The sequence below is a fragment of the Anarrhichthys ocellatus genome, unplaced genomic scaffold (genome assembly GCF_004355925.1).
Source record: "Anarrhichthys ocellatus isolate YVR2014 unplaced genomic scaffold, GSC_Weel_1.0 scaffold31, whole genome shotgun sequence".
In the NCBI taxonomy this organism is placed as follows: Eukaryota; Metazoa; Chordata; class Actinopteri; order Perciformes; family Anarhichadidae; genus Anarrhichthys; species Anarrhichthys ocellatus.
The window spans coordinates 1,603,972-1,618,672 of record NW_022280061.1 but is presented as its reverse complement, the minus strand read 5'-3'; the positions used below and the strand labels follow the sequence as shown (position 1 = coordinate 1,618,672).

General features: G+C 47.7%; 1 protein-coding gene across 2 annotated transcripts in view; it reads left to right on the top strand.

The window, feature by feature from the left end:
• Nucleotides 1-14,701, top strand: part of mxi1 (max interactor 1, dimerization protein) — a 53,300-nt gene that overhangs the window by 30,989 nt on the left and 7,610 nt on the right. For both annotated transcript variants that reach the window (XM_031864537.1, XM_031864538.1), the window contains one exon: nucleotides 1,691-1,720. In XM_031864537.1, the coding sequence (XP_031720397.1) occupies nucleotides 1,691-1,720 (30 nt within the window). The remainder of the gene's footprint in view (nucleotides 1-1,690; nucleotides 1,721-14,701) is intronic.

Below are 14,701 nucleotides of genomic sequence, written 5' to 3'. Positions count from 1 at the left end.
TGTGTGTGTCGCTTGGACCAGGGCAAACCTAAGGCCTCTCCCATTTTCAGATTAACAGATGGTGTATGTGACATCAGCATTGCCCTAAAATAGACTTCCAGTTCCAAAGTTCTTCAGGGAAAATAAGATTTGGGTCTTCATCACTGTCGGTGCGTCTTGAGTCGTGATAATCAGCCGGGAAACACAATGACATGATTACACGGGATCAGATTGTGGTGTAAACGCTTAAAGAGTTTTGAAGAGATTACATTTCGTGATGAGGGTTTCCAAGCAACACGGACACAGTTGCAAGCACAGCGGCAGCCGACGATGCAAGTTATGCACTCCAAAGTATTCGTCTTACAGAAATCGGTGGACTCGCTGCCATTACAAAGTAATCATAAAATAATTCTATATTCACATATAGACCGTGACTATTAATTTTCCCAACAAAGAAATCATTCTGGAGCACCGAGTTCATTTTTAGAGGGTAGAAGAAGCCGGACTGAAGAGATCAAGCCGATTGTAAGTTCATCAGTTTTTATTCCTTATGTGTGACTGGTTGTCTGATGCGGAACACAGTCATGTATGACCACTACGGAGTTGTAGAATATGTTAGTTGAAACCCGTGAGAAGAGCACGCGTGTGAGCACTCAGGCTCTCACAGAAAGTGGCTTTCATGTGAGCCCTGTGTTCTCCACCTGGCCACACACCTTTTCATGTTCAATCCAACACACCGCTGCAGTTGACTGAACATCCAGTCTTGCGTACCAAACTACAGGAAATTTAATTTATTCAAATAGAGACATATGGTGTTTTTATTGGTATAAATAATTCAACTGGAACAAATCCTTTCCTCTAAGAGCGGGGACATGTTTTATTTTTTTTACTGACTGAACCACAGCCATGCACTTGTCCCTCCGTCTTATCCCTCTCTACCTCCTTCCTCCCCCATTCTTATCCCCCCTCCCCCCCTCCCATATTTCCTGCTTTCGTGTTAAGAAGGCGGCAGTTTTTTGGCAGCTCAGTATTAAAAGAAAAAGTACGACGACAGAGGAAAGCATATTGCAGTATTGATAACCCACAATACAGAGAGTGCTGTGTACATGACTCAGGAGAGGTTGAGTCCACATCACCCCCCCCCCCCCCCCACACCCCCGAACTGGAGTACAGTTTGTGTGGATGGGAACTTGGCCATTTAAGCATCAGGAGGAGGGCTCGTCTCCCTTCAGTATGTTGCCCCACAAAGAGACTCTTAGGAACCAGCTGATTCACTTTACATTATTAACAGAGCTCTGAACCCTGACTGCTGCTGTGCACGTGAGTGTGTGCACGCTCACACTTGCCCAGCAGCACACACACACTCACACACAGAGTTGTGCTGTGCATTATTGAGGAAGAGGCTGTATGGAGCCACAGTGAATGCCAGGCTGTCACGTTGACGTTTCTTGGTGTACAGGCTCCAGTGCCCTGGGCCTCCAGTTTGGTCTCGTTTGGGATTAATTAATGAATCCATAATTCAAATTCGACAAGGCGCCTATCTCGGCCCCCTGCTTGTCTAGCTCATACAGTTATTATCTTTATGCTATGACTTACTTCCTCAATCGGAGTGAGTGCATTGCTTGTTCAGGAGGAACAGGTACTGTGGGACTTTGCTTGTTCAGCGTGCAAAACTATGCATTTGCGTAACGTCTGTTTTCTGTCTTTGCAGGTCCACACACAATGAGCTGGAGAAGAATAGGTGAGTTGGCACGACATTTTCCAAAACATTTAACCTTTTAAATCACGAGCCTGCAGGCACATGCACACCCTGCACTGACATGTAAACAAGTCCATCACGTCCTGCTTTCGTTTTTTGCTCTTCCTCTTCAACAGCTCCTGAGAGCTTAAAGTAAAGGGTCACCCAGTAGCGTTAAGTTAAAGACGTTCCCTCCTCCGCGTTTCCTCCTTTTGCAGGCACACACACACACACACCTTTTTGAATTTATGCAACAGGGCGGCTGGGCTAAGGGTGTCGAGTTACAGTGGGCAGGCAAGGGTGCATGCAGGCGGACCTGGAGCTTAAGTCAAAAGTTCAGTGCTTGTTTTGATGCAAAGATGTTTTTTTCATTCGTGTGTGGAGGTGGCAACAATGTCAGCCTTATGCCCAAACAAAATGTCCTTTCAGCGGCTTTGCGTGATCATGATTCCACCCTGAGTTATATCTCTGCATCCATGATAGTGATCTACACTGGAAGAGATGTGTGGTGTTCAGGGAGACCGTGGCTCGCGATGGTTTACCACAACATCTTCTGAGGGCGCCGGCGCTGGTCTCTTCGAAAGCCCTTATCAGATTGAGTTCACCACCCACACAGGGTGCTTGCTGGTGTTTATGCCCGGTGACTTTGCAGGCTTCAAGAGTCAAGTCGTTATGGGTTTTCTTTCGACACCATAGATAAGAGCGGCTAGACTTGCTAGGATTGATGATAAATGGAGAAAAGAGGCTCGCTTTCCATTGCATTATCTGTGAGGGCGTGGGTACAATGAAGGGATGTGGGAGGCTGGACACATTTAGCGTAATTACATATCACCTCGTCCCTGTTTTTCTCACCATTCTCCCTGGCAGCCTTTTTCTAAAAAGCATGGGAACATTGGAAAGAGAGGCGTCCAGTGAGTTAAATATAGACAAGAGTTGATGTGTCATCTTGGTGCTCATACACGATGCCACTCGAGGCCAGCCGGTCGGCCGACTGGCCTCGGCAGATTGCAGCACCCTTGTGGTTTTTGCATTTCCCTTGTATTCCACCCACACAAAATACATTTTAAAAAAAAAAAAAGAAAGAAAGGGTGCCGGCTCAAATGTTGCTTCCTGCAAACACAGTGTGAGGGCTGTTTTCGTCAATCGGCCAGGCGCTTCGTAGTACGGCCTGTTCCCATGGCCATTTATGGGCTTTAGTCATCTCTGCCAATCGGAGCACACTAAAGCCTGTAGATGGCAGGACAGAAGGGATCACTGCTGGCTTTGTTCGGCACTGAATTATGGGTACTGCAGAGTTATGAACCGTTAGATGGATAACTTAACGAAGTACTTTATTTCCCCCCCCTCTTGTCTCCGTCTCCAGTGTGGTGGTGTTGCTTAGTAGTTGAACAGTACAAGATTAATTCGAATTTCCATTAGCAAAGAAAGAGGTTTGAAATTGTAATCCATCTTTTTAGAAGCACACTTAAAGTCAGAATTGTTTATAATCCCCCCCCCCCCCTTCCCTTTTTTTGCCAGCAGTTAATCCAATTCACTTTTAAGCACATGCCTCAATGTAAGCTCTATGTATCAGGCATAGTTGTTCACCCAAGTGTGTCAGGCTTATACCATGATTCTACAACAGCAGCAGCAGCAGCAGCTTTCGTTCCATCTCAGCAGACGTCCCGGGTCCTGTAAATTGGAGGCAGCTCCTTTATGGTCCAGCCTGTCTGGGGCCTTTTTTTCCAACACTTATCAACCTTGTGTATCTGCCGCCAGCCAGACGATATGCCTTGCATGGCTACCACAGGCCCCGATAGCCTCTGTGACGAGTAGAGTCGTCGGGACAGCGGAGACCAAAGGATGCCAATAAAAGGGGCCGAAAGAGTGTGTGGGGGGGGGGGGGGGCAACCAACATTCCAGATGCTCACACTGTGCGGCGGGACCAGATAACATGGTGGCTCTGCGGCTTTGATCATGTACCTCACTAACAGCCCCATTGCACTTCCTCATGTCACTACTAAATAACGCTGCATCGGCTTATATCTGCCCGTGCATTGCAGTTCCAGCCCTTTGATCTCACAGCCTTTCCGCCTATTAGTATTTTCTTTTAAACATGTTGATAACTAATTCCCCAGCTCAGGTTAGTTGTTGGCTGATCCTTGTTTGAAATAGTGAAATACTATATTCCAGGGTTTGGTCTATTATCATTCAACCAGTTGCTTTCTCTTCCCTTTTTCAGATGATGAGTCTGTTCATGGATAATAATCAATACAGCCGGCTTTTACTTGCTACAATAAATCCTGTCGCTTATCATTTACCCTCCTCCTCCTCCACAGCGACCTATTCGTTTTAATATTGTTTATTATCAAGGCCAGGCTTATAATAAACCCCTCAAATTATGTTTCCCCGGTGCAATATTAGCTTTTCCGCTGGATTTTTTTTTTTTTACGAGGGGAGTTAGGCAAACAGTGTGGGTTAAACACTTATCAGTGTGTGCCTGTGGAATATTAAAAAGAGTCGGTCTTGCCCATTAGAGCCGGGAGGCAGATCGGTTGTCCTTGGGTGGCATGTAAGGAGCATCCATGAGGTCTGCTCTCTCGGGATTTGTTTTGGCTCAGTGGTATGTGAAATGCCAAATGAAGATAATTACGCCTCTTTTACGATTTTGTATTGGTGTGGGTGACCTCGACTGTCAGCGTTTTCATTTTCTGCATGTGTGTGATAGATAGGCTTCTTCCTTTGGCTGCAAAGCAGACCAGATTGTCGGGATATACGGTCAGATTTAAGAGCTTGCTCCTCTTATTTAGCTTTAAAATATCCTTGAATCTTACTGTTACAACCACAGGCCTTTTAGTAACATGCACTCCAGGCAGTAACACTCACCACTGAATATCAATGAATAGGTGTCACATTTTCAAATGGTACATAACTCTGTTGGGATTGAAGCACCTTCATGTATTTCCTTCTTTATTTTTATAACCAGTGTGCTATAAACTCAGCGCAGTTGTTCCAGCCTTGAGGTTGGATGAGCAGTCAAACATGAATAAGCCCGGGCTACATTTTCTCTGGCTGTGCTGATGCTCCATGAAGAAAGCCAAACTGCTTCAGCAGTCTTTCTGCCCAGTGAGTGCATCCTATTCTCAGGCTCCGCTGCGGGGCCTAACACTGGGACCATTTGTCCCGACCAACGTGACGACTTGTGAGCTTTTCTTGGCTCCGAAAAGCAGCTTAAGGGACTTGATCTTTGGTCTGGTGAGCCCAGCTAGAGCACGCACACGTACAGGGGAACACACACCCCCACCCCTTCCTCTCGCAGCCCACCCGGTGCTAGTCCTTAAGAGTCTAGCTTTAGCTTTGCCTTAGCGAACGACGGCGTCAAGGGACCAGGAAGTAATTGACAGGCTGATGGGATGAGCGGAGGGATGGGTCAAAACACACCTGACTAAGGGGAAGCCTCGAACAGCACGCAAGCCTGATCCGCACTGTGTCAGTGTGAGCATTCCCCAACCGGTAATTAACACCGTGGTGACACATGAGCCAGTATCAGGGCGGGACTAATCACCACATGCAGTCAGATGGTGACAGGTTGTGGCTACAAGTCTGCCTCCTCTACACAACCAGTGTGGCAGGTGACCAGCTTTAACGATGAGATCATATCGTGTTTTAAAACTTGCGATTGGGGGAAACTACCTCGTTCAAACTGTGTACTTTGCACACCAGTGAAAGCACCTATACTCCCTTTCAGCCCGAGACGAGATACTTGCGTTTTCACTTGTGTGGGCGTGTAGCTCTGAGTTGAGCTCCAGGAGGAGTGCATTAGCCTGCATTGATTCGCCTCTCTGTCGCACGCACCTGCTTGGGGTTGCCAGGTTTCTGACAGTAGAGAGTTTTTATAGGATTGGCACCCTCAGTCACTTACTTTTTTTTTTTTTTTTAAAGAGAGGCACTTGCCTTTAGCATCAATAAACTGACCAGAGTGACACAGCGCTGCTAAAAGATGGCAGAAAGTAAGAATGAGCTGACTGTTTTCAGTGTTAGCAGTTCATATGAGCTATATATGTAGCCGCTTCGTGCAGAGAAAACGTCAATACATATTATATGGCATATTATATATACATAATATATGGAATAACATCTGTTTAATCTAATATTATCTCCAATCAACTAATATATATTTTTGAGAAGTGCCAAGTGATCTCTACACCGCTGCGGACCCCAACATTTCAAGTGGCTTGCTGTCAGACGGTACCAGACAGTGTGAAGTTAGAGGTCGCCATTGTTCTGCCTCACATCCTCAGAAGCCGTCCCCACACAGATGTTCTGTAGACAGGTGTGAAGAAGGCCCCCTCGCAGGGGGATTGGATAGTCGCCACTTGAAGGCTCCCCCAGCACTCCATTCTTCCCTTGTTTTTCTGACCCTTGACTCCTGTCATCTTGGAGCCTTCTTGTTGTGCCCTCATCCTGATAAAGTGCATCTGCATAGCACTCTGTGGAAGGACGGTGTAACCGAACGGAACAAGGCCGGAAGGGCACGCGGGCTTTGTCAGCAGGCTTAAACCCGGTGCTTGTTTTTATGTCTGAACGACTGAAGTGGGAACATTGTCAGTGATTTGTTTTGTGGTCGTTCAAAATGAATCAACTTCCAAGTGGGGACTGTTTGTCCGGGCTGTACTTCAATCCTCTGCAAAGTGTTCAGTTCCTCCCACATAGTGTGCCGTTCAACCTGTTCCATTATTGTGCAGGGCTTGTTGATAAGCCCACTTTGGGCCAAATGGATGAGTCTGCGGTCACATGTTGTTCCTGAAAAAAAGTGCTCCTGTTTTTCCTTCGCCCTCCCCGGAGGGACTTGTCACGTTAGCAGCCGAGCTAACTTAATCTGTACCTTGAGGAGAGAGAGAGAGACACAGAGATAGAAAGGGGGGGAATAGGATGCTCGATAAAGACACAAGACAGACTCAATTAAGCTAAATCTGACTATGGCTTCTATTTTTAGCCATACAGCTGGGGAAAAGCGGGGAAACACCACTGCCTTCTGACCAATCACAGAGGTTGGCGTCTCACCAATGAGAGCTGTGAGACGAAGCAGCAGCGAGACGAGTCTCCGCCCCTCACTCTCGTAGCAGCTACCATGCATGCTCTCTCGTCGTCAGTGCGTGCACTAAATGTCATTATTTATCCGACCCCAGCGGAGCGCCCTCTGTTCCAACTCGGTTAAGTGACTTAGCAAGATAAGTTGGTGAGTTTCACCAAAGTGAGTGTGTGCCACATGAATATCTGTGCGTTAAACGCTGATTTAGAATATTTGGATGGCCCTCCGTTGCAGGTATTAAAACACATCCACAGCTGGATGTGGTCTGACAGGGCAACCCCCCCTTCCCAAACACCACCCAGTCCCCTCCCTGCCCCAGGAGCCAACATCTGGCTGAATCCCTGTGGCTTTACGCCAGGCCCGTTTTGGGAGCCAGGCCATATTGAAGTTTTAATCCAAAGCCTCTGCCCTAACCCCTCAAGTCCCACCGGGCTAAAGGGCAGAGCGAGGGGACGCGGGTGGGTCAGTGTCGTTGGCCGTCGTTGTGTAAGTGCGGGTTTTGAGGAAGCAAGCGGTTATTAAGAGTCCAGTCACATGATCTGCAAGCGCGTGTGCTTTTTAAAGGGCATTGGGGAATTCACCAAAGATGCGTGTGTATTGATTCAATTGGTCGTTTGTTGTACAGTGCACCTAAAGACACGGCCCCCTCCTCTCGTCCTCCTCTCGTCCCCCCCTCTATGGCCGTCTCTTTCGTTAACGCCATCCCTTCTGTCTCCAGCCTTCTTTCTTTTCTTTCTCTCTCTCTCTCTTCCAACCTTTGTCAGTGGAGCAGATTAAAAGGCAGTGTGCACGTGTGAACTAATCCGTGCGTTGGTGATGAGCTTCGGCCCCCGTTACGTTCCGCACGGCACGTAACAGCCCCGCTGCACAGCGAGCGCATCCCCACCCCCACCCCCGCTCCCTCTCTACTCCAATGAACTCTGCACGTGTGTACGTGTTTGTGCACGTGTGTACGTGTTTGTGCACGTGTTTGTCTGTGGCCGCTGCTAGAAGGGGGAAAACTCTTCTTCCATCCCTTTCTTCTCAAGCTCAACCGTCTTTTTGCTTCGTCTCTGTCCCCTCTAGTCCTCCTCTCTTTATCCCAGTCCGTCCACCGTCCCTCCTCTGCACTTTGGCTATGCATGGCGGATGCTGTCCGTGTGTGCATCGGCGGGGTTTAGCGTGACGACAAGCATCGGCCTGCCTAGTAAGCAACCGCGTTTCGCTTTATTTACCGCTCGTGGCCTCGCGATTGGTTGAGCGGGGGCGGGGTGGGTTCACGCGAGTCCAAATTGATTTTTGCCCTTCCATTTGCATTTTATTGCCCCCGGTTTCCAGTGTAGTTTCAACCCCGAATCCATATGCGTTTTTACAGCGAGCTTTACTGCCAATCGGAAAGACTCTCTCTCTCTCTCTCTCTCTCTCCTCCACACACGCTGAATCTCTTTTTTCGGGGGGGATTGAGGTCACAACTGTCTGAATGCTCCGAAATATCAAAGTCCATTTCCCCACCCACCCACATGCAGCAATGCATTTTCACACACACTGCATTTCTTTCTCGTTCCCTGCCGTCGAAGCAGAATATGGGTCATCCTCCAGCATAGTTCCCATGGAGTCCCAAGACTTGTTAATAATTGTTTTAGTTCCTCAGATGAAGAAAAAGCGGTTGCTGTGTGTGTGGGAGAGGGATGAGCATTCCCCTCATTCCTCAGCCCTGTTTGTCAAACTTAACAAATGGCTGTCAGTTTGGACAGTCTAGGAAAACCCCTCAGTGGATGATTGAACCGCTACGACTTGGGCTGCAAGGAAGGTGACACCCGAGGGAGAGCATCTTTCCTTTTTTCTGAGGAGCATCCGGAAGAGTTGAGCTGCTGGTGTTAAAAGCATCTGATCAAGTTTCTATCAAGGGACGCAAAAAAGTTCTGTGTTCTTGTGTCTGGCCCCTTTCGTGTTCACCGTCCGGTGAAAGATGAAAGAAGTGGAACTTTTCTAACGCTTGTAGTTGAAGTAGCCTCACAAGCGCTTACATGCTGCCACCGCCAAAACGTAGAACAAACTATTACTGGTTCAGTTCACTCAGTCAGAGCTCTGAAGCTTTCAGGGTTAGGGGTGACATTTCCGCTGATGTCCTCCATGCATGAAATATACACACTCCTGGCAAAGCATGCGTGTCTGTCATGTGTTTTGTAGTCGTTCATCTTCAAATTTGAGTCAGAACTTGAGAGGAGCGAGTGGATTTTAGCCACTTGCCGTCGGTAAAGCCGGTGGAAGTCGGGACAGACTGGCTGTGGTTTGTGCCCATGGCTAGTTTCTGGGCAGATTACACAGACAGAACGCTCCCCTTCCTCCCCCACTCTGTATCTCACCCTCTCTGTCTCGCTCCGACTCTCCGCATCTATCCCATCTGTCCGTGTTTCATAAAGGAGATGAGGGATGCATCGGTTCTGTCAGAAAAAAAAAAAAAAGAGAGAGAGCCCGCAGTTGCTGTAGGGCAAAGCTCGCTCTAATCTTGTGTGTGCATGTGGAAACTCCACGGACTAACTGGCACATCAGCAGTGGGCGAAATCCAACTTTCGCCGCACCAGCTCAGATGTAGCTTTTCGTATTTGCCTATCTTTGCCTCAGTAACAAGAACGCCATTTAATATCGTAAAGGTTAGTCTTAAGATCTTGTGCCGTTCATGGGCTAGCGCTGGAACCATCTGTCGATTCCTAAATCATCAAAAAAAGTTTTCAACATGAAGGGAAACCCACAGAATAATGATTTCACCATCCCAATCCAGAGCCATTCAACATAAAAGATAGTCTTCATGTGCGTTTGCCATTTCCTGAACATGCCATTTATAGCTGAGATAATAAGGCCGGTAGCTGGCTGAAGCACATGCGTCAGGCGCCAGTTTATTCAACCAGGCTGTTGGCTCTTTGATGACTGTTCCGGCAGTCGACCTGGTGAGTGGTAGTTTCCTCTATTAAAAAAGAAAAAAAAACCTATTCTGTCAGGTGCCACTGTCTGTACTGGGTAAACATGTGACCCTGGCTGCAACCTGTCACGTGAGAGAGGCACACACACACACACACACAGAATGAAAGAGAGACAGAACGACATAGGAGGCATAAAAACCAGAGAATCCTAGAAGAGGCATCTTTAGCAGAGGAAAAAAAAACACACAACCCTGCCCTTTGTGTTAACTCAGCGATCCAGTAAATAAAGGTGGTGAGCAAACACAGAGAACTGTTGTGTTTCCTGTAGTTGGGTGTGTGTGCTCTGCGTTGCATTATAGGCGCTCATGTGTATGGGCTACAGGGCCGAGGGCACGGGTTGTTAATCCACGTTTCAGGTTTTGTCCTCCTGATCAAATAATTGCTCTCAATTTCACTATGAATTAAGCCAAACGCAGGTATTCTTTATGTCATTGCATTCCACTGCAGGGAAAACAAAATGGAAAACGGTCCAGGTGTTGATGCAGGATGCCAAATGTGCTATATCATGGGGAACATGTGTATGGGTCTACCATGTGTGTTGAGCCCCCGCTCCCCTCCATGTACAGTATACTGTATGTCAGCATCTGCAGGGTGTGGATGGCTGGGCCACATGTTCACATGTTGTTTCACTACACATTATCCGGGAGAGGGAGCCTTAACATGCGATCCGCCTCAGCAACCTGGTCCGCACCAATTCGAAGCCACCCGGGCTTCATCTCACGCTGGCTATTTTTAACCATGTGATAATGGATTTGGGATGTTTTGGAAAATACCGCTCAAAGCGTAGGAGGAAAACACATCTGTGCCCACATTTTCGGTTTTGATTTAATTGCCCTCCGCCACACAGTGAGATCATTTGCCATTGATTTGATGTAGTGCTCGGTTGGACATGGCTTAGTCTACTTTTAAATGAGGCTTTGCATTACAAAATACTCTAATCACTCTGATGATCTTTGATGTCGCTGTGAATCAAGATTCGCGGCTGCTTGAAATGAGCCTCGACACTCGACAAGGAGTGAGGAACAGTAGAACTCCCTTTCAAAGTCAAGTTTTACATTTCTTTCCTCTCTAAGAGGGTGTAATGATGTCTTTGATTTCCTTTTGCATGTCAATTTAGGAGATTTACCGCTGAGATGGTCATTGGTGATGTGTAATTAGTGTAATATCTGGGCGAAGGGTCGAATATCCTCCCCCTCTGCTCGTATAGAAGTAGGTCGAATCGCGCGCGTGTGCGTGTTTTAAATGGGTTTGAGAGAGTGTAGGATTTGCCAAAGAGACGTGTATTGACTGGTATCTGGGCTGGAAATCTAACTCTCCCCTTTTAAAAGCACATCCAGTAATTATGTCAGACATCTTGGATGGCCTGAGAAGTTAACCATTATTTATGTATTCACAAGTTTGGAATCTAGGGCAGCCATATTTTTTATTTCTTTTTTCCTCCATCGCTCGCGCTTCGACTAACGGCGTTGGTTCCAGAGGACATCGAATGGAAAAAGAAGCAGAGACTCAAAAAAATATAATTCTGTCCGTGCCACTCTTCAGGCCCAGGTGTTTCTTTTCATTTCCATTTATTTTAATCACACACAAAGAACACTCGCATGAATATGCATTTCCTATTATTTCCCCCCGCTCGGCCCCTCTCAATACTCACTGCCCCCAGGAAACGCCAGGCATTACATTTGCACACATTTAATCAAGTGAGGCTTTGACTTTGTGTTCGTAAAATATAACACGGAGCGTAATTGTCTGGATCACTCCCTAGTTGTCCACACAGCCAACGAGTAATGTAATTAAAGTAGCAGGATGCTCCTGAGCAAGTAAAACGATGTCTCAAGTAATTAAGTCTAAAGTTTTACCTTTTAAATAACATGGCTGTTAAACAAAGAGAACATTTAGATGACGTGTGCCGTATGAAAAGGGAAGACACTGGAAGATTAGATGCTCTTAGCATCAGAACCAACTTCAGGACTAAACGGTCTTTGAGGCCGATAAATACATATTTAGCAAATGGCAAACAAATGGATTGAAACTATGCGGCTTGGTTTGAGAGATAAGTTTGCACGTTTCCGTTGAGTTTTTCATACTCTCCACAAGACTGAGAATGTGCTCAAAAGCCGTCTGTCTCTGAACTGTTCACTCTGCTCTCACACTCCTCTCTTGCATCATCCCTCCGAAGAGTCACTGGAGCATTTTCTGCACCACGCTGCGCCGATTGCATCTCGTCATCTTGACGGAATTACGGCTTGTCGCTGCCATTACACGTGTTTCACGTCACGCTGACAAAAATCGAAAGGGCTATTTGTCTGACGCTGGTTTTTGATTACAGAGATATAGGATATCAGAATGTGTGTGTGTGTGTGTGTGTACGTGTACACAGAGTTGTGTGTGTGCCCTTCAGTGCCCATCGAAAGGCACATGTACTATGTGTATTTGTGTGCGATATGATTCAAGGACGAGGGAGGTTGAGTGCAGCGCTGTTGTCCGCTGCACTGACGGGAGATGTGCATATGATGTGCGTGGGTTCTGTAAGAGCTGTGGCGGGCAGCTCTCCCATACATACCAACAGGGAGGGCTTCAAAGTGCTCCTTTTTAAAGAGGCCTCTGCTTCTGAAACGGCTACAGGGAGACGAAAAAGCCGTACAGAAATGACCACATATTTGCCGATAATATAACTGTTCCTCAGCGTTACTTATGAGGCAGTGCTCTGCGTTTGATTTCGACTGAATTGAAGCGAGGGGAAGAAGGCTGGATTTGGGAGAAAAGGGCAGGTGAGATTCACGGGGAGGAGGGAGGAGGGTGGCCGAGGAGGAAAGGTGTGGTGCAGTGACCCGGAGCCGGCTGGCTGCTCGCTCACATGTCAAAGCCAAAAAGGCAGAGCTGCCTGCCTGCGTACCCATCTGGGGCCCACACACAGGAAGACACGGACACACACACTCGCACTTAGGCATGAAAGAAACACACATACGCACATCAGTAGGAGTGGAAGCACCCCATTGTCTCAGAAGGAAAGGGAAGGCCGGTTGTGTCTGCGGTGAGCCTGCAGGTGGTGCCTCTAGGATTTTGCATACTTTAATTCTGATGGGTGTGTCTATTGAAATAAATTGACTAAATCTTTGTTTTACAAGTGAAAACGAAAAACTCTTATGACACAGCTGCACACATTTGCGTTTCCAGGTAGCTCTGGTGAACTCGTTGGAGATCAGCAGCGGTTTCAGACGTGCTTTCCTTTTGAATAGCCAGTTACGTTATCAGGCGATCTGTATTGAGACTATAGTCCACCGAATCTCACTGCCTCCCTCCCAGAGGGAGAGCGTGGGCTTTCAAAAGCGGCCGTTTGCTGCTGAGGTATATCCTCAAGGCAGCGGGAAAAAAAACAACCAAGGAAACATGCTATTATATTCGCTTGCAATCCCAGGAATCTCCCACAGCTGAATACCAGGAAAAAAAAAAGCCAGGCTTTTCTGCCCGTGTTGTCTTGTTGTCAGCGAGGGATTTGATGTCCCTGCTGTGCGTGACAGTTTGGAGCACAGGTCCCGGTAGCAACTGGCCACGTGTTATGTAATCCGCCACAGATGAAGAGCTCTCCATTCAGGCGGCCCTACAGCTCGCTGTGCCATTCACTCGACACTGGGAATACAAAGGGCCTTCGCCACTAACAGTCTGCATTAGGGCGAGTTTAATATGCACTCTGTTGACATACTCCTTTGTCACTTTGTTGATCTTTCCACCCGGCCGGTTGTAGGGTTCCTGTCATTCATTGCGATTTTGGCAACCCTTCGTCAGCTTTATCGGCTGAGGACATGAAGTTATGAGGCTGCACAGCTGATCCACTTGCTGTTTATGTAACTGGCACCGGTCTTCCCTAAGCCCTGGGGCTCGTTGCGGTGTTACTTGGCTCCAGGAGGAGGCAGAGGCATGCAGGTATTAATGGTCACAAGCCGCCACTCATATCTTAAGCCGCGAGTGGCTTAAGCTCTTTGGCTGTGGGTCCGCACGATAAACAAGCCTTTTAAAAGGGATTGGGAACCTGTCTTGGGGGCGTCGACGGTAGCTAGTAGCTTGTGACCTTTAACCCTTTACTGAGACAGTTAGAGATAGTGCTGGTGGCGCAGATAAACCAGTCTCAGCCATTATCTTTGGTAGCCTGTGTAGTTGCTCTGACGACATAATGTTGTTGTTTTTTTTTTTTTTTACCAGAATTTGTTCAGAAATACTGGTAAATGCTTTTACCAATTACCAGGCAGCCTAATGTGTAGTACTCCCTCTCTCTCCTCTCTCACAGTCACGCGCTGTTCCTCCGTCACCACCTTTGTTTTTCCTTCTTGTTTTTCCGGCGCTTCTTGTAGTTATCAGAGTTGCTCCACAGCAGAGCACATCGTGCACCCAGAGATTAGGACAAAATGTCACGTCGACGTCTCTCCCGTCTGTCTACCATTGAGAGGTACGGGGAGGGCGTTTGAGGGCAGCATGTGTTTGCTGTAAGAGGAGATCACACCGTGCAGAAAGTAGCTGAACTTTTAAGATGGTGCCGGCGTGGCAGACTCCTCCTCCTCCTCCTCATCATGCGGGTGGGGAAAGGGTGTTGATGTTTTCGACACTGACTCGGCACAAAGTGGCGATTCAGCAGCTCCTCACACCGCACTCTCTAATAGAGCGCTGGGAACCGTAATGGGGAGTTTTTGGGCTAGATATGTGGTGTCTGCGGTCAGTGTACCCCCCCCCCTGCTTCCTCCGTACATTCATCCTGTCAGTTTGGGTCAGGGAGAGGGGACGAGTGGTTGTAAGTAGGGGTTATCTGAGGGGAGATGTTTTAATCTCGATGGGAGTGGAGGAGGAGAAGATGGTGGCCTCCTCGCGTCTGGCGTCTGTTAGCATGGCGCCTGTAGACATACATGTCCGTACAAGACCAGTGTGTCCTCCTGCTCTGCCCTCGCAACCTTCGTTCTTTATCAG